Source organism: Leptidea sinapis, chromosome Z (assembly GCF_905404315.1).
Source record: "Leptidea sinapis chromosome Z, ilLepSina1.1, whole genome shotgun sequence".
Taxonomy (NCBI): domain Eukaryota; kingdom Metazoa; phylum Arthropoda; class Insecta; order Lepidoptera; family Pieridae; genus Leptidea; species Leptidea sinapis.
This window is the reverse complement of record NC_066312.1, coordinates 19,913,946-19,940,622: the sequence shown is the minus strand read 5'-3', so window position 1 is coordinate 19,940,622 and position 26,677 is coordinate 19,913,946. Positions and strand designations below refer to the sequence as shown.

Genomic DNA, 26,677 nt, shown 5'->3' with positions numbered 1-26,677 from the left:
AAGTAATGTGTAAGAATTATTTTGTTTCGTTCTGAAGGGCGCGGTAGCGAGTGAAATTACTGGGCAAATGAGACTTAATATATAACTATTGTATGTAATGTTACGGTTTAAAACAAACTACAATTATGTAATCTGGAACAACTTATTAGTTAACTTTATTGTTTGTTTGGTGCTCGATGAAGAAAATTTTAGGAGATCTACTTTATTTAATAAGTTGTTGTAACGTTTACAGGATCTAGTAATTTTACAATTTGCACTATAGTAACAATTAATCAATAAATTAATGTTCACAATTCAATAAATTTTCAAAATATAGTTGTGAGTTTGCAATTAGTCTATATGGTAACCTAAGAATACAAATCAGATAATCCTATGTCATGAATTATAGGTGATAATTCCAGTGAACATAATTCAGGGGCCATTCTGCTCTCGACTCCATTAAACTGGAAGGACCCACCACGACATATGGCTCACGTACCACTGACAATACAAGGGAATCTGCTTTAGTATAATTTTGTCAGATAATGGTTACTACACCACCGCAAAACCCAGATGTGGGAGACCAAAGCCTATTTTCCATGGACCTTCGGGACCATCACCTGGGATCCAGCGGTAAGTCTGGACTCTGAACACAGCAACCATCTTCGATCAGGGGTGGCTTAAAGCATTTAACAGGACCAAGGTTCTTAAAACGAGGGTACCTATATGCTGATGGAGCCCCGTGTTTTTGAAGTTAAACTTCTTTAGGCGTGTCTTGAGGGTAACTCATTTTTTCTGAAATAATGTTTATTAAACATTAAATTTGACTGGTTTAAAAAAAATGTTTCAAATTGCGCAGGAATATTTTTTGAAAATCTCCAATTTTATTTACGAATTTATTAATAAATTTGCATAAAGATTTTAGAAATTTTCTAATTTTCGCGAAATCATTGGAAATTCAATAATTTTGCTTATATGCACTAAAAATAAAATCATCAATTTCTTATTCTCAATTATTTAATTTTAATTATTGTATTTATAAGTGATATTTCGTTATATGTTAAAGTTATTTTATTGTTATTTATGCAACTGTTGTGTATTAAAACACGAATGTGGGTTCATGTAATAATATCAACCTAACCTAACCTAACCTATCAATACCTAATTATCTACTGTAAGACTTTATCTACACCCAAATATGATTCCTCTATAAAACATTCTGAAACAGTTAGCTTACTGCTCACATTCAAAAAGCCAGACCTAGTAACCATAATATCAGCCAAAGGAGTTATTATGAAAACCACAAAATGGATTTTAATGATACTTTACAATATTATAGCTTACTCATCAGAATAACACAGGCTAAAATTTATGTAAATTCTGGATCTATTGAAAAGATGTTAGATTTTCTGATACCAATAGAAAGCCACATTTTTGTGAGTGCCATGTGCTATATTATATTAACCCGAAAAATTTAAAGATTTTTTCGTGGTAGTTGGCTATAAAAGGAGAAAATACGGTCGAACACTAAAAATAAATATATATGGCAAAACAATGTTTGCCGCTAGTATAATATAAAATGAAATAATAATCAGATAAAAGAAATGAAACGGGTACATATTTTTACTCTTTCATCAACAAATATGAATAAAAGAGAAAATATGAATAGAGAGAGAAAGAGATAATAATGACTCGTAAAAACGTGTTTTTATTTTATTTTTAATGAATGATATAAATATAACATTAGATCTATATTATTTGTAAATAATGTAAAATTTCACATGTCAAAATTATATAATTTTAAAGGTTTTATTCTAGATATGAAAAATGTCAAAGCTGCGCAAAAGATGAAACGCATTATTTCCATCTTCAGATCTTGTACTAGTAAATCATAAAGATCGGACTAAAAATAAATGACAACCTTTCAATGTATAATTTGTCCTACATTCGGAATTATAATCATGGAACATTTTGTATTCGTTACACTAGGAAACCAGTTATTGTCTTTTCGTTTTTTGCGGCCCATATTCAAGACATTTGGCTAAACTTTTTTTAGCAAATCGTTTACTAGAGGGTTGAGAATTGAATCAAATTTATGTTTCTATCATTAAATAAAATGAACATGAGTTCCACGCAAATATACTTTAGACCCTCATAATATTATATATAATAATAATTAGATTTAATAATAATTAAGATTGAAAAAGTAACAATAGCGAGCGAAGTCGCCGGCGGCTACTTGTGACGAATTATAATAAGGAATCCCCCTTTTATGTATTTACGTGAATTCTTATCAACTTCTATTTAATTGTCGTCGGGACAACGTATTTGCTTTCATTGTGGATTGTGACTTGAATTGTTGACTTTACTCTTTAAACGTGCGTTACTGTCCATTCACGAGATGAAAGAGCTCTTCAGAAATAACGAACATTTTCAGACTAGAACTCTTCACCCACTTTTTTACTAAAATGGTCATATAAATATTTGATCTTAAGAAGTTTTTAAAATTCTTTCATTCACCAGTTTCTGTGTATGTAATGTTTATTTTCTACGTAAATTTAAACATCTTAAAATGTTCGATTAACTTAAAAATGTACTTACATAATTGTATCAGCAGGAAAAAGTACGCATTTAAAGTGATGTAATTTTTATTATTTTGTAGTTTGATAAGAGTGTTTTTGAATTGTAAGTCGTTTATTTAAAATCTGAACACATACTATAAGCTGTACACAAATGTACGTATGTACTGCAAACTGTACTTTTGATACAATTAAGGCGAAGAGTAAGCAGAAAACACGCAAACAAGGTGTTTTAGACAAGTTTTTTGGTGAAAATATAGCATTTCGAGCTATGTACACTACTTAATCCTGTTACACATATCCTTAATTCTTATTTGTAGGTTGCTAATGCTTGTTGGTTATAGTTAACACTGCAGCGCCTTTTTGAACTACCACTTTTCCTTGCAGTTAAACAAGTTTTTTGGCATGGCATGACGCATTATTTTAGTACAACTCTCAGAAAAGTTATTCTTATCCCTTATACTTTTTTGTGTAGGTATATTTATTCAGATTAGTAATGAATAACGAGGATTGTAAGCATATAAACTGTTTTCCACGCAAGAATTTTGAAAATATTGGCTTTGTTACATAGATGGCGGGCCGGAAGCCGTGAACTCATATCGCTCAAGGTCGCTGGCATTTAGTGTCGCCTTAAGTGTCCGTTACCCCAGTCAAATTGGACCGCGTTTTATTTTTAGCGTTTTTATTGTTATAGATCAGTGTTTTAACGGATATTAATTAAAAAATATAAAAGTGTCGTGTTCTGCATTAGACTGTGTGGTTACATATAGCAACAATCCAAATAAAGAAATATTTCACAATTAATAATTGATTATTCAATACTACTTTCGTGATGTTTATTTTTCTAGAATATGCACTAAAATACTAAATATTACTTTTAATATACGCAATAAGCACTATATTTCCTAAAGATTATAATCATTTAAGAAAATACGTCATGTGTCAGATAAAGAAAAGAAAACGGCTAAAAAACCACAGCTGATACAATCTTATTTAGTTTATTTAAATATATTTTACTGAAAATTTTCATTTCTATTATATTTCTTTTAGTTGTGATTCCATCTTGACCGGGCCTTCCCGGTCATGTCTATCGCCAACTCATTCATGGTCGAAAAGCATGTTGTTTGGACTGCTTGTTATTGACAAGCAAGAGAAAGCGATAACAATGGAGCCACAAGTTAGGATATCATCCCCACCATCTGGATGTGTGGCGGTCCGCCACAGCGCGGATGTCAAGGAGCGTTCTTCCACGTACTAGAAAGCTGTGGAATGAGCTTCCTTATGCGGTGTTTCCGCGACGATACGACATGGGTACCTTCAAAAAATAGCGCATACTCCTTCCTTAAAGGCCGGCAACGCTCCTGTGATTTCTCTGGTGTTGCAAGAGATTGTGGGCGTCGGTGATCACTTAACACCAGGTGACCCGTACTCTCGTTTGTCCTCCTATTCCATAAAAAAAAATTAACAAAAATGGGGAGCAAAAATTCAATAAGACTCCTTCTAGGAAATACGTGATTTTTAATCTTCACAAATATGTGAAACAAATGTTTTTCGTATACAACCTCCATTACATGCGCTAGGTTGATATCGCAAAGTTTTCTTTACTTTTAACGGCCAAATTACTGGTATAATTGGTGCAAAAAAGCAGATATTTGGATTATAATACTGAAATTGTTTCTTGAAATTTGTGTCTTCTGCTTCAATAGAAATCTAGATACAATGCAAAACTTTTTTTAAGAAGGTTGCGTTAAACCACCGTAATTACATACGGGCGTTTGTATGAAAAATATTGTAATAAGTTTGGCCGCTCCTAAATAACATTATCCTAGGTCAGCTATGTACATAATAATAACTTTTTACGGGGCTATGCTGTCAGATAGATGTGAAGCAGTGTTTAGGTAGCCCGAGATGTGGGGCCAAACGGTCAAAAGAAGCTTTTGTTTAAGAAACAATATATTACTCAACCTGACAATTGTTTGGATTTCCCGCTGATTCATGTTACTTTAATGAACAGTCACTGTTGAAAGTAAAGACAGCGCGCGCAACATACATATATGAAGCCATGCGCAATGAGGGTTTTATTGAAAGGGTAAGTTAGGGTCGATAGCCACTAAAACCCCCTTCGCGCATGCGCGTTCTACTAACTTCGACACTCAGTTATAGCGACATGGCTGACAGCGAGTTTGAAGAATTTCGCCGTGTATTTGATAAATTACCTCAACACATCAAAGCTCCAACACCCTTTTACTCGTAAGTTTACATTACAATCAATTATCATTCTATTTTCTTTTTAGCAACAAATTCCCTTTAATATAGGTTCCCGTCACGTGAAATATCGGCAATTTATGAACCGCTCTTCACAATTGATACTGGTTTGATGTTATTACAACTTAAATATTTTATTTAAAGTCTAGTGCCAAATGTTGGATTCGAAGATGTATCTCCATCGTCAAAAAGTGAAGAATCACCCGAAGAGGACAGTAAATGCGTGGGTGATGCCGAAGCGATAAATTCCAGGTCTTTATCTCCAACTAACCAAACAGATGTAACTGACGCACAACGCAGTCCAAGACACACAGGATTTACGAGTGGAGAAAGAAGGAGAAGAAAACTGCCGGAAATACCAAAGAACAGAAAAAGTAAGTTAATGAATGACCAATATGTATTTGATAGTTGATAATTTAAAAATGTCTCCTATAACGCAATTGTGCTAAGGCGAATGAATCACTATTTTGGGATGCGAAATAATAACTGTTCTATGTTATGTTATAAATCAGTCTTATTAGTTTTGTTCCCTTGTTATTTAATTTGAATGTTATTTTTTATTCATTTGGGGTTGAAAGTACAATCGTTTATTATGATTTATCTATGACGTAACTGAGTGCTTAATGTATCGTATTTAAGATTTTATTACACTAAAGCATACAGAGAAATTTATGATAAGCATGAGCCTAAGTCTAGCATAAGCTTCGACTATGTTAACCAAGAAAATATTAGATTCGTGTCTTTCAAGATGGCTTCCTTTTGTTTGGTTAAAGTTTATTGGCGATGATCAGTGGAAACACTATGATATAATCATTAAAATGGATTCCTATACGCGTTTTTGGATATGCTAAATTATATTTCATTTAATTAGAATGAATTTGATCATTCATATGTTTTAAATTTCTATCAAAATATGAAATAAACCATAAATCTTACATTTTTTACGATATTGCCTAAGACCAGCCAATATTTGTAATCATTTCTATATTAATATGCGACCCGTGTGTTATCTATATTTATTAGTACTTTATACGATTCCAAAACAAACTGGAAAGTACCATTAAATTATGATAAAACTGAAGAAAAACCACACAGATGTAAGGAAGAGCAGAGCCTCTTGGCACAAGCAATCTTGAAATTCTTAAATATAGTTTCTTGTCACAACGTCAAGATTTATTTTTATTATTATTTATTCAATGATATAATATGATTTTTCACATTATTTTGACGTAATATTTATTGATTTATAATTGTTTATACATCGTAATATTTAGTTTATACCACCCCCGAGTTCTGATATTATTATATCCCATGCAACCGGTATGTTTATTCTTTAATTATTATTTGACAATCAAAATCCGTATTACCTTAAAAACAGCGCGTACACCTTCCTTAAGGACCTGCAACGCTCCTGTTATTCCTCTAGTGTTGCAAGAAAGTAAGAGTAAGCTCGTTTGTCCTTCTTTTCCATAAAAAAATCATAACCATGTGATGTGCGTACAATCATAATATTATTCAAAAAAAACATTATAATTTTCTAACCGAGGTCAAAAATCATTCAGAGATTTTGTGTGTGTGTTTTTGCAAGCTGATCAGAAACAGCTTAACTGGTTTAAATGCGGTTTCAATCCAATCGGGTTAGAAGCAAAACTGTTAAATTATACTACAACATATAAACGGACAAAGTCATGAGTGTCCTTTTACCATAATTACTATATGCCTTGATTTTCACAACCAATTAAAATGCTATTTCTGGCGTCATACTTAGTTATTACTTACAATAAAATTAACGTACCATACCTATAATTGCATGTTTAATAGTTAACACTGTAGTAGAAAATTACTCACTTATATTATTACGCTTGCAGCAAACCTAGTATCATGTAATCAACCTTCATCTCTTGCTGATGAACTTGGTGCGGCAACAGGATGTCTTGTACGACCAGGGCAGCAAGTAAGACCGCTTCTGGTGCTCAAATGCGGCTATCTGCTAGACGAAGACTCAAGTCCTGACTCCGAAAGACTCCAAAGTCTTGGGGATGTTGATAGCGGACACAGCACTGCACATTCTCCGATTGACACAGGACCGAAGAGCCTATCTCCAACGCTATTACAACAAAATGGTTAGTTATCTATTATTTTACTTACAAATCACCTAAAAAAATATTCGACTTTGAAGAGTTTTTTTTTTGTGTTAAATTGAAACAAAGAAATAATGATCCTATTTTAGCTTTAATAAATTTTCAATATAAATAATTGCCAAATCAGTCTAGACATATTTATACTACCCAGCGTGTGTCCAAAATGTAAAGGAGAAGGAATATAATTATCAATATGATTTGCTTATAAGACTAAGGTAACTTTTTCTAGCGCTTCATTGATCTGATCTCAACCAGTATTGAAATAGACTGTAATAAATATTTTTAATTTATTTCAGTTTCACCATCATCTAGTTGCAGTATTAGTGGTATTAATTTCACGGGTAATATGACCACCGTACCCCATAATCATCTAGAAATGTTGGAAGCTACTCATAGAGGCCTACACAAATTTAATCCGAGGCATCATGACGAAATAGAAGTTGAAATTGGAGACCCAATTTATGTGCATAAGGAAGCTGAAGACTTGTGGTGTGAAGGTAAAGCATCACTTTGTACTTATGGAGGCCTTATTTTTTTTAAATTCGATGAATATATTTACATCTTTATACTTTTGTTAACTTACTGTTGTAAGTATTGAAAAGATCGGCATTTGTCTGGTATATTCATAATATTTTTCTTAAGTAGTCCTAGAAATAAGATTTAATTGTTAACTTACTTTCTCTTACTCTCTAGGAGTTAACTTAAGAACCGGACAGCAAGGTATATTCCCATCTGCTTACGCAGTTGATATGGAGTACAACGATTTTGACCCCGCCAATGCAAAAGTAAAAAGAGAACGATATTTGCTCGGGTATGTATATTAATTAATATTAAATAAATATAAATCTATGAAATTATTATATGCTTATGAGATATAGCATTATACTCAGGCTATACTAACAACTCTTTCAATAGCAAAAGGGACGCTTTTTAGATTCAATATAGCGGAAATAAAATCAAGCAAATTTTATGTTATAAATAAATTTGCAATAGTTTATATTCTATACATGAATTTTATTCTAGATACATGGGTTCAGTAGAAACTCTTGCACATAAAGGAACGGGAGTTGTATGTCAGGCAGTTAAAAAAATTATCGGGGATTCCAACGGGGACATTGGTTCGCAACCATGTATTTTAGAAGTATCGGATCAAGGTCTACGCATGGTTGACAGATCCAAACCAAATGTAAGTTTTTTTTTAAAGTTACTCGATTTGAAACCCTAGTGACTACTTCAGTTCAATGTTTAAATTGACTAATTTATCACCCCAATATACTATAACTCCGTGAACATAATATTGCCTTACCATATAATATACCCAATTAATATATATTATCTTGCCAATCTGAAACTAAAATTTAGATTTTTCTCAAATTTAATTTCAAAAGTAATAAAAATTTAAGAAAATAATATATTATTTAAAACATTTATTCTTCCGATTCGTAAATGCATAATAAATGGTACATTTTTTATCTAATTTCTTACAGAGAACTACAAAAACGCCATGCATTGATTACTTTTACTCGCTGAAGAACGTATCATTCTGTGCATTTCACCCACGCGATCACAGATACCTCGGGTTTATTACAAAGCATCCAACATTACAACGATTTGCGTGTCACGTGTTCCGGGGACCAGAATCAACACGACCTGTCGCAGAAGCAGTAGGGTAATGTGTACATATTCAATGCAATTCAAATGTTATAGTATGTAAGTTATGTAATCAACCTTCATCTCTTGCTGATGAACTTGGTGCGGCAACAGGATGTCTTGTACGACCAGGGCAGCAAGGAAGACCGCTTCTGTTATAGTTAATATTTATAGCTCAATTAACTAACAAAAATCAAGCTGAAACGTCAACGCAAAGGCTTGTGCCGTTGTTTCTTATGTGTTTTCAGTTTTTCGTATCTATACGTTTTATAGTTTATTCCACGATGCAAAAACCTTCCAAGGTTGTGTGAGTAAATTTGTCCAAGTCGCACTGGGCCTACAAAGGGCTCCTTCCTCCTCCTCGAGGGTTGCGGAAAGTAGCCTGTGAAAATCCTTAACTTTTAAGAAGTAGTAAAAAAACTAATAAATCACAACATCTGCCATGCACATACGAGTACGTATAAGTAAGTTTCAATTTACAAGATGTATTAAAATTATGAGTTAAAAAAAATGTATTAAATATTATTTATTTAAGTACTGATTCAACATTTTACTCCAAAACTTTTTTTAAGGAATTCGAATTATTAGTAATATTAGAATGCAAGTTCAAATCATAATAGTTTAGTATTAGCAAGGTTAGTTAATTAAGCTTCTACTTTCTCGAGTTATGGATCTAGTTAGAGTAAAGGCCTCCTACAGTTTCTTACATAATGTTTATTTTTGCTTTTTTGTACATAGTTTTTTACTACAATCTCTATTATACAAATGATTTAAGTTTTCATTTGTGTTAATTCCGTCAATATTTGTTTTTAAAAACAACTCGACACGTGTTTCGCCTCTACACGAGGCATCCTCAGGACGTGTTGACTCGCCAAAATCTGGCACGAGAGTCAGATAGAGAAGACGAAACACGTGTCGAATTGTTTTTAAAAACAAATATTGGCGGAATTAACACTAAAAAAAACTTAAATCATTTGAATAATTATGGATGTCAGCAAAGTAACGTCTAATTCAATAAATTTTCTACAATTTCCATTGTTATAGAGTGAATAGCATACCACCAGCCTACCATTTGATTGGTACTCCAACTCTTCTTTATTCTATTGATGTTGATACAAGCGTACTGGGTTCAACTTACAAATTTACACACACACAATATTATATACATAAAAATACACAAATCATATCAAATAAAAGTATAATACTATTTATAAATGCATTAACTTAATTTATACTTTAGGTATTTATAAAATTCTTATTGAGAATATCATTCATATATTTTTCACAAAACTGATAATATACCAATAAGTAAAGTCAATTTATATTGTCAAATGTGATCCCACTACCAATTATTGACTATTTCCGTTTCTTTTTTTTTGAAAGGTTGTTTCTTTTTCTCAGTATCAATATTGTAGAATATGCCTTTAACACTGTTACTAGTTGTAAGGTATTTAAGTAATATGTTAATTTATATTTTTTTTTCAGGAGGGCCTTTCAAAGATTTTACCAGAAGTTTATAGAAACTGCATACCCTGTCGAGGATATTTACATTGAGTAAATAAAAATAAACGAACCTCAATATAATCACAGTGAAAATGCTTTAATAATAATTATACTATGTATATTCCTATAACAAAAAGCGTTGAAAAAAAAGGCATTGTCTTCTTAAGTGAATATGTTGATAAATACATCAAAAATAAATTAAATAATATTAAATATAAATGATTCCTTAACACACCTTAGAAATAAAATACTATTTGCTTTAACCGAATTGTTTGTCGAAGACACTGTTCAAAATCTTTAAACTCGTCGGAAGGTATGTCGCTATATCTAAACACCACCGAAATATATAATATATCAAATAATACCTACGATATATACATAGTTAATCAATAATGTGAAATAAGGTATGGAAATATTATGGAATAGCTGTTTAAATTTTGAACATATTCATAAGAGTTTTCTTTAGTATAATAATCAACTATGACACAATAATAATAATAGTATCCATAGTAATTTATACAACAAAGAGCTTTGCAATTCGCCTTGCTTTATATTAAGTTACAAATTGAATTAGATTACTATAAATAAAATAGATAAAACAGAGTATTACTACGCCCCAAGTAAGGAAAGTTCTAACTGAAGCAGAACAATATTTATCTGCTAAATCAAGCCGGGGATAAGGATAAATAAGACAAAATTATTGCAAATATTTGATTTATTTATGCTTAGTCTAAGTGTTTTGTATAACATATCTTAAATAATAATTATGTTTGATTTTATGTGGAAGACAAAGTAAATCTCAGACACTGTGATAACATTTTAAATTTTGAGGCTATGTTATAACAATATCTAATAAGATAAAATAAACTGTATTTAAAATGTAACATCAATGTTGTCAATTTATTGTATAATTTTACGTTATAATAACTTTTATCTTACACATTATTTACTAAATTAGTAATTAACTGGCCTGACTAAGATTAAAATTAATTGTGCAAAATAAAAGTGACATTCGAATATAGATAATGTAATATTATACAATACAAGATATACAATACGTTGATACCGAATTGATGGATCTTGAATACATCTAAATTCATAACTATTGTTAAGCTATTGCATAGCTTCTATTGCAGGCCTTGAGCGTGGGGACCGAATCCAGAAATTCCGTAACGAAAATAACCTAACACTTACTTACTAGATCTATATAGATATTTCTATGTATTTTTGTGCAGAAGGTCTCAGGTTCGAGCCTGGGGTACGTCTTGATTTTTTTAATTTCTTTATTTTTTTTATCACGTTTATTAATTTTTATCAAGCATTTTTATTTAATTTCACCTGTCCCGTTGCCTGTCTGTCATCAAATCTTGCAAGTTAAATTTTACTCACTTGCCGTTTGCTTTTTTTTAAATTAATTTTATCAAAAAGAAATACTGCATAAATAAAATAAATAAATAATTATAAATGCATAAGTTGATAAAAAATTCTATGCGATAGCTTTACCGCGGCAGTTCCCGAGTGCCACACATCTTTTTTTCTATAGAACAAAACGTTTACACATTATTTTAGCAAGTTCACGTGGATACCGAATCATTTACATAGGTATTTACTATGTGAAATACATGCTTCTTTATCTCCCACTATTAAAAAAAATTAAAAGGATTTGCCTGTGTTAGATTCGATTCGTAATAAATTTGATTTACGATTTTGCGGTATTTGCAGCATTTTTTTTATTATTTTTTTTTAAGTCAGATACTCATTATTATGAAAAATAAAAACGCAATCGATAGGACATAATAACCCCACAAATATTATTTTCTTACAGTGCAATTTCTCAACTCGCCTAATAATAGCTTAAAACTAGAAAAGTAATAATTGATAAGTGTAGTATTTTTCAAGTCAATTGAGTTATTTTATGTAATTAATCAAATTATAGTACATTTTTAGTAACTATGTTGTGGTAATATAATCTTTTATTTCCCAACCAAACAATATTATTCTCCAAATCTCAAGAATGTTGTTATTTTATTCCTTGTGAAGACTAGTCTTAATAACACCTACGCAATACCGTAGTACCGTAGTAAGTAATATAACTAAAAATAATGTCACTAACCGTTAATACTCACTACAAGTTTAAGCTTTAAGTTTTGTACTTTGATGGTTTATTATTATTTCAGAAACTTGAAATATTTTCATTGAGGTAAAATGCTTGGCAAATTTTCACACCTTGTCGTAATTATTATAAACAACAATGCATTTTATATTGTATAAATATCCAAATGATCGAAATTTAACTTACAGCCGTGACTTATATTGTGTATAGTGTAATTATAATAATATTTATTTTTCCATTTCCTGTAGCTAATAAGCTCAACGTTATACTTGGCATTAAAAATTGTATTAATTGGGACTGAATTAATTGTTTTATTTTTAACCTGATTCCATATTGACCCGGATATCAATTTTTGAAGAGTTCTCGGCGCCTATTTCTAACGTAAAGCAGCAATGTGTATGCATTACTGAGTTTCGGTTTGAAGGGCGCCGTAGCTAGTGAAATTACTGGGCAAATGAGACTTAACATAATATGTCTTGAGTCTCAAGTTGAAGAGCGCAGTTGTAGTGCCACTCAGAACTTTTGGGGTTTGTTAAGAATCCTGAGCAGCACTGCATTGTAATGGGCAGGGCGTATCAATTACCATCAGTTGAACGTCCTGCTCATCTCGTCCATTATTTTTATAAAAAAGTGAATCTTATTGTCCTCTTAATTCTTTTTCAAAACTCTTAGGTAGATACTTTACGGCCGCATTATTACAGGACCACGCTGGAACGTGAGTCACCCTCCCTTTGACCTCCCCCCGCTCGTCCTGTTGCGTGAGTACAGTTTGCAGTTTACCGTTAGATACACGACGTCAAGTTTTCGTGCTATCACTGCTTTGTTATTGAAGTTTCCATTGCTACGTTTACGACTGGTTCTGTAGTTTCTGTTGTCCAGAAATATAAATACTTTTTTCACTTAACCCAGATTTTTTCATTGATTTTTCATCATTATACTTAATAATAATAATCACAGCACAACACCTTTACATCAATCTAGAATACTGAAAAGATAGATCGTTGTTTATTTATTAGTAATAATATGCTATTAATGTTTTTTTTGCACACCGTAACAAAGCGACGATTTAACGTCATCGGCGTCAAGTCTAGAGATATAATACAACCGGGTAGTACACTTTTGTACTAAATAGTGTATCGAGCAAGTGTTAATATTGTGTAGTATACCAAGGTGGTATCACCTATCTTGGTATACCAAGATCTGGCGGCTTTTGTTTCTTTACGACAGTAAGGGATGAGACGAGCAGGACGTTCAAGTGATGGTAATTGATACGCCCTGCTTATTATAATGCAGTGCCCCTCAGGATTCTTCTGAACTCTGAGCGGCACTAAAATTGCGCTCGAAACCTAGAGATAATATAAGATGTTAAATCTCATTTGCCCAGTAATTTCACTAGCTACGGCGCCCTTCAGACTGAAACAGAAATAAGCGCCGTTGTGGTACCCATAACCTACCCGGCATTCTGTGCAAAGGAGCCTCCCACTGATAGCTGATAATGTTAAACATAACAAAAGGGTTGTAGTCAGCGGGATTCAAGTTGTCTTTTTTTTTGTATCGGATGTACAAATTAAAAAAAAGCTATTAAATTATGCTGAATTATAAACACAAGCATACAAATTATGGCAAAAAATCCTACGGTCTCTTTAAATGGTTAGGTTTTAAATAACAACACTGATTTATTTACATAACTTTATTGAATCACAGAACTAAATAAATAGTACATAGATACTACACGTAGATAATTAAAGTTCACTTGAGCAACAGTATCATCAACACCATACAAAGGACTGATTTTGAGGAAGAAATGATTCTTAAAAATAATTTTATAACTTCTCGTTATAACTATTAATATAACCACAAAAATTCACAGTTAAGCAGGAACATTTCATTACACAATCAAAATTCGAAGCTGAAAAATATTTGAAGAATGGATAGCTCGTACTTATTGTCAAAACATTGAATATAAAACATATAAATTCTGATAGATAACATAGTCAATTCCTTATTTCGTAATGAGTGAGGTGTTTTTCAACACGTTGGCCATATAAATCGTCTCGTCGTAAAATAACTCGTCCATCACAAAACAAATACAATAAATATCTTCATCTTAAAATAGAAGAATTTCGGGCAAAATTTGCAGCATATGTTACGGGTTGATTTAAATTTTAAATGATGCAGGATATATATTAATAGGATGTGTGTTACGGATTTTTTATTTCAAAGAATAAAAGAAGTGCTTCGTTTGCTGTACTTTGATGTGTTTTAAAAGTTATTCTTAAATGTGTAGGTATATTGTCAAAGCCCTCGAAGTCTTAAATTAGTGATTATTTTAATTAATTAATTTCACTGAATGGTTTTAGTGACACTGTAAAGCAATGATATTTTGACAATTTTCTGGTCGCCTGTACAATTCGGTGACGCTCAGGTTTCTTATAAAATCAAATTAAACATGATTTTCTTTTTATTTCTTATGAAATTTTTCGAAGGACGATTATGCCACCTATTAATATTTAGTAATTCAGTATGGTGCCACAAATTATAATCGTTACTTACAGCATCGACATGGTTTCGTTCATCAACAGCTTATTCATAAAAAAAAATTTTCAATTGAATTCAAAAAATTTAAGATTTTATTGCCAAAAAAAATCGTCAAAATACATTCGAAAACATGTACCAACCAGTGTCGAACGGGCGCAAGAAACTGAGTTTTTCTAAATTTTAAATTTTAATCAAATTTATTCTGTAAATAAATTTGTTTATTATGGGAAATGATTTATGGAACACAGTTCTAACATAACCGCGGCACATACATATTTTTGATTTAAATCAAAAGGAATATTGTACCTTAAATGAAATGTTCCCCACTTATAACATGCTATTCAATACATTTTCCGATAATTTTATTTGAGACAATATTTCTCACATTTTATAAAATACAGATGTTAGTCAAAAAAAGCTTACTCGTGTACGATTTGAATGTTATATACGTTCGTAATATCTTCAAATTCAATTTATATATAGTACGGAAATAAACTAATCATTTTACTGATTGCTAGGTAATCTGTAAAGCTTTATAATTTATAAAAAAAAAAACACTGAAATTTTTAATAGAAACTTGTAAAAACAAAGAATCATCCTCATAGTTATTTTTGTGTCAGCTTAGACTTTTATATCTAATTATGATAATATATCAGTTTTCCGTATTCATTCGTCTATTACCTACCTTCATGAACCCAATAGGTATGATTTCTAGTAATACCTCATACTCTAACTTGCCATTAATGCCTTGATGTTTAAAAAGACAATTCACACTCTTAATATCTTGTTTCTAATACAGATAGAAAGTTCTATCTTACAAAATATCATCAATGTCAGATTTCAGTCAAACAGACTTACATATGTATGATTTTTTCATCTGCTCTTAGCGTTCCGATGTAAGATTATAAAAAAAATGAATTTTTGAATGAATGAATTTTGAATACTGGCTTGTGAGGAAGTTTTAACGCAATATACTCTAGTATACAAATGTACAATATTATAGTGATTTGTATAGAATATACAAGGACATTAATATATTGAAAACATAAGTTTAAACAATATTACAATATACAATTAAAATTTTCTGTTTTATTTAAACTAACAAAATGTAAGTAAAGTATACATTAATTTCCTTAGTAAGTAGTAGATGAATGCGTTAGTTAAATCAATAAATACCTGTTATAGATAGAAACAGAGGTACTGATAAATTAAATTTTGTTTTAGTTTCTTAAATTACAATAAAAATTAATTAAAATTTACTTGCAAACAATTTTTTTTATTAACAGGAATGACCTGATGAGTAGTAGTTTTTTTTTAAACTATTTCTCCACTACTACTAACTACTACTTAGTACAGTCTCAAATAAAATTCACATTTAAATGACTACAAACGTTAAAATATAAATATTCAAAAATATTTAGCGTATCTAATAGCTCTACGTAAATAAATTTTAATGTAAATATAATACAAATATTTTAATATGAAAAAGTGATGTTAAAGTACTTATTACTTATATTAAATATCTATGAACCACTACAGAATCATTTGAAAGATTACATTGTGATTTAGCTGATATTTGAGATAAAAACTATGGTGTTGATGAGAAATATGATAAGAGTAAGTTATTGAGTTATTGTAAACTACAATGAGGAAACTAATACTTATATAAATGTTTAAATTTCCTATTGTTTTAAGAGTCTACGAAGATTCAAGGGATCACTACTTAGCTAAGCCACCTTAAAAATAACTCTAAAGTATAATATCAATAACCGAAATTAATTGAATTTGTGATATAAAATATAATCTTTTTAAAACTCCTTTCAGCACTATAGTATAGTGTAACCGCAGTATATAGTATAAGCAGTGGCAGAAAATTGAGAAAAAATAATGCATGGAGGGCGTACATTCAAACGAAGTTGTATGTGTTACATTTATTACTCAATATAACATGATCAATTATAGAACTGATTTTTGAATAAACCCTCAAGTGTCACCTCTATTTAACTAATGATTAAAAAAAACCTACATAAAATGTTACTGATTAACAATTTAGACAATATTCTCTAGCTATCCACATTTTTTTATTATTAAAACAATAAACTTTAGCTTGTCAGCTAAAATTCATGTATATTTTTATTTGTGGAAATGTATAAGGATATTTCGTGCTGTAGCGTGGAAGTAATAATGCAGTGGAAACAGTCCACCAAAGTTTATTTTTTATAATCCATCTGCTTTATTCTGAATCTCTTCTTTTCATTGACATCATAAGCCAAGAATTTATAGGCGAATACAGCCAAAGACAAGTAAATAAGCCGTTTGAAGAGCTAAAAAATTCACCTTAAATGGTTTATTGCTTGGGACCCAATCAGCTTCATATCAAATACTTTATTGAAGATTGTATTTCAATAATGAATAGAGCAAAATTCTATGAAAGGAGATAAATATGTTTACTACATGCTCACGTCGTTAGAGCAGGGAAAACACTATGGCTGCATGTAGCTTATTCCGTTTATCCCGGATGCACAGACAAACAGACTAAAATTGTATAAAATGATGTTTTGACTTTGGTCTGTTTGTAGAACTTTTTAACTTTGTAGATAAATTTAAATTACAGTGTTTACTTTATTACGATGTTATTGTATCTATATAGATTTTACAGGCACAGAGTGCAAATTTTTTGTTGAATGCACGCCCTTGTATTTATTTCAATGGCTAATGTTGCTATATATGCAATAGAGCTTATAATATTTTAAAGTGTAAGTACAGAGTAATGTGTTCAATCAAGCACCCTGTAAGGATATAAGGTTTTGAGTAGCCTGATTTGAATATTATTTTCGTATGAATATGTATGACATAATCTTTGAGAGGTTGAAAAAGACATACAGAAACACATCACAGGAAATCAATTTAAAATATTAAGATACATGAAGTGTGACAGAATGTAAGAATACAAATTTACATTGATTGTGTATATTTTTCATAGTTTTACAGATGATAAAAAGATTAAGGTAAATATTTTTAAAATGAGGTACCTAGAAGGGGCTTACGGAAACTCATGTTCTTTAACGAACCAGAATGTTAGTTAGTGATAAAGTTAACGACATGAACAATTCATGCAATCACACATACTCAAGAACATTAATATTCTAATAATAATAATTAACTAAATAAATACTAAGAAACTAAACAAGATATTTTAACAAAGTTTTCATATGAAAATAATACAGCCTGATTTTGGCACAATTACATTCATAGTTATACTAAAAATTATAGCAACACGTAAAACAGGGTATTATTCACTATACACTCTAAACATGTAAAACTGAGTCTATATTTCCTATGAATCAATGTGTACAATAATAAAAATATATTAGCATCTTTAGTTATGCTTTTGATTTTTCGCGTTCTTCCGGTCTGTACCTTCAAATTTGCCAAAAAATATAATAATATTATCTATTATACATATTAAAGGCATCGTTTCTAGGTACTGTGTTAATTAAATTACGGTAGGGCATAATTGTTGATTAGGCTTACTATTTTTACTAGTACGCATTCACATCAGTGCAAAACACATATGAACTCAGTTTCCGACGTGGGTTTAACAAAAACGTTTATTCTTATAAATAATTTCATTGAATGTAGTAACCCTTAGTAATGCCGCAAATCAACAGCTAGAGAAAAAAATATTGCTTCTTTTTTCGTTATATTTCAAAGCAATATTTATAATATTAGCTAGAACTAAACTTACTTTTTGTTAAACGTATATCATTTCAAAGTAACTTATATTTCTAATAAGTAAAAAACTAGTTATATGATAAAGCCCTGATATTGCTTAATTTTCTAAATATAAAGATAATTTGCGGATCAAATAAATATCTGACTAAAATATTTCAAATCATGCGTATATTTTGCTAATGTTTGTGAATGCGTCGATTAACCACTCTTTTTCAAACTAGAACATTCAATTTACAATATAAAATTTTCGCAATGATTACATCACACTAGAACGAAATATTTATTAACCTGTTATTAAGGGGCTATAAGTTAATCTCAAATCACTTGTTAAACTCAAATAAGCTTAGATTTTGAAGATAAATTACTTTATTATTAATTGACAATAAGTAATATATACTTAATTTAAAAACTAGTGTTAAAAAATACGTTGATCGTCAAAGAGTGTCATCATAATATATAATATAAAGTTACACTTATCGGTTGTAGATCGCAATAAAATAAGTGAGATGTTCAAGGAGTTGAGTAAAAGAACAACAATCAAAATCATTAGTTTATTTCAATTTATCTTTGAGTTAAAATAGCCCCTTAACAAAAGGACTTCATATGTTTTTAAAAACTCAATTTAATCTTTGACTTGTTTTTTGCTTTTAAGTGCTTTACTAAAACTATTCTTTGTTATTATATTGTAAATATTTTATATTTATTACTTATTGCATTATCGATATTTATATTAATCTAATATTTATTTGAATGTGATTTAGAATTTGGTTTCACACGGAAAGAAAGCGGATGGTTTGGGTTAATTTTCCAAAGTTTATTATCCCATTGACTTTGACTGCACAGAACAAGTTTTTATCATTTATTGGACAATATAATTGAATTATCTGATATAACAAAAATTTCACTGAAAAATTGTTTTATTTTCTTTTAATGTGAATGTTCTTTGTTTCTTTGACCTTCATAACACAATTCATCCACTCTCTCACCGGCAATCTACGCTACTCTTATCTAAGTGCAATTACATAACATTTTTATGAGATTTATTATAAATAATATAATGATTTTAGTTTAATTAACAATTGTTCATAAAATGTATTAAAACAGTAACTATTTAATAACTTCCATCTATGAAAGAAATAGAAACCTTTATTAAAATAATTTTATTTTAAAAAACAATCTGTAGTTTTATACGTTATTGAACCTCCGACAAAATTTTCACATACTATGCAATTTTTACAAATTGAAATCAGATAACACTTACGAACAAAATGTTATCTATATCAATTTAAAATAGGCATAAACGTATTTATTTATTCACTGCCTAAGAAACCTTCAAGCTATCTTCAAGTTTCAACTACATTTGAATGTTTCAATTATACAATATATTTGAGCACGCCGAATATTCCCTTAAGGTTGTACTATTTCTTCTAACCAATTGTGCAATGCACAATTCCTACTCCATTGTAAAACTGCTTTTCCTAACAACTAATCTAATTTTTATCACAACTCGCGACATACCAAATATTTTATGTAACCTTAATTTTATTGAATCCATTACAAAATTACATGTGTTTTAAAAACATATTAATTTTAATATGGATCACATAATACATAATCTTTTTAAGGTTGCTTTTTTTCCTATCCATGATTAAAATACTACTCGTTGTTTCATACTGCTAATTTATGTATGCTTATGCGCATGTACAATGCATTTAAAATGTATTCTGGCTACATTAAACATTTCGTACATGAACGTTCATCCAATAATCAAACCACCAATCTAAAGTACTATTAATATCTTTATTACTTACACCATATTAAAATAACTTCGTAAATCAGGATGATATAACACGACTACATTCAATTAAACATGGAATAGAAAAAATAATAATTTCACACCGCACAAGTCGACATACTCGCTAAAAGTTATGGGTAGAGTACAGGAATGAATATATGCATACATATTATATTCATGTAGGTACATTTGTATTAAATGACTCAAATTGAAAGCCTTCCTATAATATACAACAATTCTTTACATTACAACCCTCGCATTATGTTAAGTTATAGTTAGTAATATTATTTGAATAACATTAATAAACTAATTTATAGAATAACATTGTTAACGAATTAACAGAATAAAGAGGCAATTGACAGTAATTAGTAAGGTTTGGAAATTATATATAGTATAACAATAAAATATTATACATATGTTTTAGGCTCCCTAAAATAATTTCAACAATAATACTAATCATAACGCCATCGCTGCATGACACGCGATTTTCATGATATAAACTTCAATAATTTCTTCGTAAACATCCTCCGAAACGACAAAAATATATCGATGTGTAATAGGTCTCCCCTATTACATACACTTATTAATAACTACTGGTCAATGCTAGTAAAGCTAAGTGATAAATAAACAGTGCAATAAATATATTTGACGACACTTTAACATAAATATCAACAGCATATAACTATCGATAATTTTGTATAATCATCAGGTAATCAAATAGATTTATTTATTTTACTATTTAAACAATAATTTTCCAAAAGTGTGATTGGCATAAAAAAGAAAAAAAAATAAGTTTCGGAATATTATAAATAAATATATTATTTTAGAAGTTTGTATTTGCGTCAGCTAGCTGTCATCATACCACCTAGGGAGCCGAGTCCTATGTCCGATAGGCAGGAACACATACATAATCATGTATTACTTAAATAATATTGTCAAAGTATTACGAATGGAAGTTTTCATATCTATTCATAATAAAGCTAAGTGATAGTTAAAACACAGCTCTTAATATTTATAACACAGAAAAATATTGTCGAAAATGAACAGATAAATCTGTTAGGTATATACTTAAACCAAGATCAAACACGAAGACAAAGGCTTAATTATTATGTAGATATCTAGATCTTATTATGTGGCGTGTACCTAACACGATAAAACTAATATTATCTAATTGCCTAAGTACTGTGCAAGTAGATATTTGACTGTGTATTTCATAGGCTAGTGTATTTAGAATTTCAACCTACATTTAAAATGCTACAAAAAATCTATTTAATCAGAGTCCTTTACGCGCTATGTCGTTGAATTTGCCTTCACCGATTTTTTTGTCTTTTTTTGTTGCTTCAGTTCAATATTCTTGAAGATTATTCAGATATTAGGTAGGAGGCACACTTCTTTTTTTAAATTTAACTATATCTTATATAGGAGTGTAGACTAAATGTTTAGTGTATAAAATTGTGTGTGCAATAATAATACAGGTTATAATAAAAATTCTTTACATATTAGATTATAATAAAAAAATTACTTGATATTAGATACTATATAATGAATTAAAAGGAAAGTCCTATGTCTACTAAGTTACATTAATATTTGGATCAATTTATATATTTTAATGTTATTCATCTATTATAACATCGATATTATTATGATTTCGTGCAGATAAATATTATAATATGAATGAAAGTATTGTGTTACTGATAAAAACCGTTACATTTAGAAGCGACATGTCTAAGTTGAAATACAGCTTAAAATCACTCGAAATTCTTGCCAAGTCAGTTCATCCGTAAAATCAGTTAATTCGTGCTTAATGCTCTTCGCCAAGTAACACCAAATCATCAGCCACGACGTCAGACACATGCAGGTAAATGATCCAGTACATTAGATTGAAGCACACGAAGCAAACGGGGAATACAATGCGGGAGTACTTGTCGATATCCGAAGGAGTAGTGCCCAGGAGTTTATTGATGCTCTGTAACATTGGTGTAACTTAACACATTGTCGATTGAATAGTTTGTAAGCAACCAGAATATAGTAGGCGTTCGCTAAGGCTAATAATCGCTTTGACAAATTAAAGGAACAGTCGCTATCTGCAGTTGCGGTAATTTTATTCTAAATGGCGGTGGATTATGGATATGTGATTGTTACCTTAGAAGCTTGCAACAAATGCGGTGGTATTTCTTCTTCTGCTGGCGGAGCAGGAGCAGCAGCTGGTGCCGGAGGAGCTCGTGCGCCATTCACGGTATTCTCAATAGGAATGCTCTTCAAGTATACTTTCGGGTCATGCACTTTGAATCTAACTTCCTGTGTGTTATATGACTAATTTTAATGCGTTAGTAAGACTGCCATTAATATAAAAAAGTTAATATTTATTCGATAAAATTCAATTATTTACCGATGAACGACATGGAGGTGTAGGTCGTGCCAGTGTGCTTGCACGGGGAGGAGGCAACGGCTCAGAAGGGCCAGGTGGGCAGTCAACATGATTCTTCTTCTCAACAGCCATTTTCTGAACAGCAGTGAAACGTTGTTTGCGCATCTGTATTCTCTTAGCCATGTAGCCAACCGTTGCGTATTCTGAGAAAAAAGAAATATTGTTATTTAAAAGGAATAAGGAACACTTATTAATAAATCATAAAATTTTGCTATCACCTAGTAGACTTGCGAAGACCATGACGAAGCAGGTACCCAAGTAGACATCAATAGACTTTACGTAAGAGATTTTTGGCAGAGCAGCATTTGTCGAAGACATAAGAGTAGTCATTGTCAGCACCGTGGTTACGCCAAGAGACACCCTCGCCGGAGTAGCATTGCGGTTCAACCAGAATGAAACCCAAGATATTATTACAATCAGACCAGATGGAATGTATATCTGAATCAAATAATATCCCATTGAACGCACAAATTGGATTTCACAAGCCAGACGGGAGTAATTTCCTGCGGAAAACAAATAACGTTTATAACCACTTAAATCTATAAAAACAATAAATTGAGAAACTAGTTTTATTTTTAGAAAGCAATATGATTTTATTCTCCAGTAGCATTGAGTATTTGACATGCTTAGGTATTGTACAGATACCTTCATAGAAGAAGCATCAAGCTACATAAATTGTTGCAAAGTACCTGTTGTAAGAGATATTTCCATTGCTCTCTGTCGATGCCCGAGCACTTTGAACTGCGGTAGTGAAACCTCGCTGGAGACACCTACAGAGTTAGGCCCCTCATTCCATTTATATCGGATGTCCCTCATGGTGTAGCCAACTGTACCATGCAAAGATATGTAACGATAAGGAAACACCCATTCCAATGGGTTTTTAGGTTAGCCATAATATAAAATGAATAGCAAAAAAGATGGTAGATTTATATTAATCAAATAGATTTATTACAGAAATAGTGTGTATATCTGTATATTGTTATTATTTGATACTTCATCACATTGTAAATACTACTAAGCATAATAGTGAATAATATCATAATTTTTACATTAGAGAAAATATTCGATAAATTAATATTTGATTATTAAATGTTCACCATAAAAAAGAACTAATGAAATTAAGATTAAATTGAATATTTTGAACTCACAGCTTTCTATTTCTATGTTGCATAACTGACGATCCATTGGAAAGTATTGAAGATCCATGGGACAAGAAGCGGTGATGGTCAATCTATAATATAATCATTATTTTTATTAAAATTTATTCATTGTCTTTGTACGATCCTCAGAGAATAAGAAGAATAGTACGTTTGGTTTCGTTAGTATCTTCGTAGACTTGAAAATGATATCTGAAACATTGCTATCTTACGACGATAAAAATTGACACGAAGAAGCAGTCCTGTTCTACTATATTTTGTGTAGGTAATGAATAATATGAAAACTGTCCGTTATGTGTCAATATCCCCGAAGAGAATCGACACTCAGTTCTCTATTTGAGTCAGTCCGAAAATCTCACACTTGGTTCTAACTTTAAGCATTTCAACCTAATCTGGGGAAGTTTCAGCTCCTCTTTTAAAATAATCTTTATGTCAATGAATTTCACACAAATTGAATGCCGCTATGTTTATATATTTTAGGGAAGATGAATGCTATAAACATCACAGCATGATTGATGTAACCTTAGGATTTTGAGTATCAGATTATCGACTTCCCAACGCCAAGCCATAATATGATGTCCTTATTGGATCTACATAATATTTCTATGTATTGACTATTGTCTGATTAAGATTGTAGTGCTAACGAAATGCAACGTGGAACACCCGCAACAATATTCGACACTACATTACTACACGCATTTGGATACTATGCTATTCTATTTAATCCAACTCTAGGCTCAGAGTGGAAACTGATATAGTGGCTGATTTCCTTCTATAGGGTTTCGATATTTGTATGCAATCAAGAGGTGGTTCTCACTTCACTTGTTTAAAGCGTCACCGAATGCAGCCACCAACCGCAAACAAACGAAGAATTTAATCTGCATAGTGGCACATAGCACAAGTAATCATAAGATTTCAGTTTTTAAGGGGATATAATATAATAGTGTTATCAACGAGGTAAATTATTGTAATATTGTGTAACATATAATCTGCCCCAGGATTCACCACTATATCTAACATGACGTGTACTTCGGCTGACGGGTTTCAAAAGGCATAGCACAGCTTTATCGTTATTACCGTCTTAATCTTAATAATCATGGATAGCATCATACTTAATAAGATCTTGTCAGAACTAGACCATCACCAGATGATGTATCATCAACATAATATGACTTCCGTAATAGTGTCTGCCCTAATCCACTAATATTCCCGATAGTGTCTCAAACAGTGCTGGAGCACTGGATCTTCAGATTTTGATTGACTGTCACTATCATATATCCTCTATAGTCTAGTGATTAGCGTTCCTACCTACTAAGCTAGAGGTCCCGGCTTCGAATCCCGGTAGGTGCAAGCATTTATATGATGAATATGTTTGTATCCGAGTCATGGATGTTTATATGTATTTATGAATGTTTATATTATGTATTTATGTATGTTTAAGTAAGTATATTGCATTAAATATATTGTTGTCTTGCAACCCATAAGACAGGCTATATATACCTAATTTGGGGCAAGATAATTTGTGTAAAAGTGTGTCAATATCTTGCTCATCTTAGAAGCAATGAAGGCTGTAAACATACTGGGTTTCATCAGATATGCATTTTAATGTGCACTGGCCCACAAACTATACTTTTGGTTTGCACTAGTTCCTAAATAGGAGTATGTCTTATCTGGATATCCAAGCAGAAGTTGGAACTACTAACGCAAGAAACGAAATGTGTATAACGGAATATGAACGAAACAGTCGGTTAGTGTGAGTCTTCCATCACACCACTTATGAAGTGTTCCCAAAAGCAATTAGACCTAATTACTACTGCTAGATTCCAGCATCAAGGAGACATCGCAAATCCTCATATACGAAGTGAACAACGAGTGAGGTCACCTAATTTTTAATGATCACTACTTCCTATATTCAATAGAATTGTTGCAATAGCAACAGAGGAAATCCAGAGGAATCAATGAGCACTGCCGGCCTTATAGAAAGATGTACAAGCTTTCTTTGAAGGTACCCATGTCTTATGGTCCTGGAAACACCGCACAAGGAAGCTCTTTCACCGCTTAATTATACATGGAAGAAAGTTGTGTGAAAACCCTGCTGTAGAGGAACGCCAGACATCCGATGATGACGATCAGATGGTGGGAATGATATTTGATAATGATGAAATTTTCTCTACAGTAGTTCCAGCTCGATAAACTTAGTCGTAGCAAAAAAGCGTCTGCTTCTTACACGGAGAATTCTTCTGTGATTTCTCTGGGTATGCTATAGAGTATGGGCATCTGATATGGATTTCCTGCTTACCAAAATAAGGACAAATAAGTCCGCTTTTTTAAAGAAGATTAAAAACAAGTAACAATCATTGCATATACTGCTTACTGGGCTTGATATTATTTATAAAAAATTAATAGTTAAGAATTAAAAAATAAGTATTACCTTATACTGCGTGTAATAGATCCAGAATGGTGAATACGAATGAATTCATTGCTTGTAGTAGCAATGTGGAAGTAAGACTGCTTTTCGTTGACGAAAAAGGTGTCTGGCACCCAAATGTTGCGAATAAACTCAGATCCCACCGATAAAGTTTCTACGCCTGGTCTTTTCTTATATGCAAGTCTTGGATCCGTCCAAAATTGCCTGAAGTAGAAGTCCAAAGTAAAGTCCTGAAATATAAATAATATTACGCTGACACATAATCTTCTTTTGAGAGTTTGGTCTTTCATAGCATGCATTAGTACGTCATAAAACATCTTGTTAACAATACTCCCGAGTATATTCCGAAAATATCGCCAAAATAAA

The 26,677-nt window shown here is 31.1% G+C and overlaps 2 protein-coding genes across 2 annotated transcripts in view; one reads left to right on the top strand and one right to left on the bottom strand.

Moving 5' to 3' along the window:
* The first annotated feature begins 4,686 nt into the window (after positions 1–4,686).
* LOC126978921 (JNK-interacting protein 1) lies at positions 4,687–12,532 on the top strand. Its single transcript, XM_050828047.1, has 8 exons — positions 4,687–4,808; positions 4,968–5,197; positions 6,692–6,946; positions 7,261–7,461; positions 7,658–7,775; positions 7,988–8,150; positions 8,452–8,633; positions 10,100–12,532. Exons 1-8 carry the CDS (start codon positions 4,687–4,689, stop codon positions 10,170–10,172), a joined length of 1,344 nt encoding a protein of 447 aa, XP_050684004.1. The 3' UTR covers positions 10,173–12,532.
* Positions 12,533–13,911: 1,379 nt separating this feature from the next.
* The window catches only part of LOC126979122 (gamma-aminobutyric acid receptor subunit beta-like), a 76,574-nt gene continuing 63,808 nt past the window's right edge, over positions 13,912–26,677 (bottom strand). The window contains exons 4-10 of the mRNA XM_050828334.1: positions 26,315–26,541; positions 23,875–23,957; positions 23,416–23,553; positions 22,945–23,229; positions 22,688–22,869; positions 22,441–22,611; positions 13,912–22,264 (exon numbers count right to left, since the gene is read on the bottom strand). Of these exons, the coding sequence (XP_050684291.1) occupies positions 22,100–22,264; positions 22,441–22,611; positions 22,688–22,869; positions 22,945–23,229; positions 23,416–23,553; positions 23,875–23,957; positions 26,315–26,541 (1,251 nt within the window). The 3' untranslated portion in view covers positions 13,912–22,099. The remainder of the gene's footprint in view (positions 22,265–22,440; positions 22,612–22,687; positions 22,870–22,944; positions 23,230–23,415; positions 23,554–23,874; positions 23,958–26,314; positions 26,542–26,677) is intronic.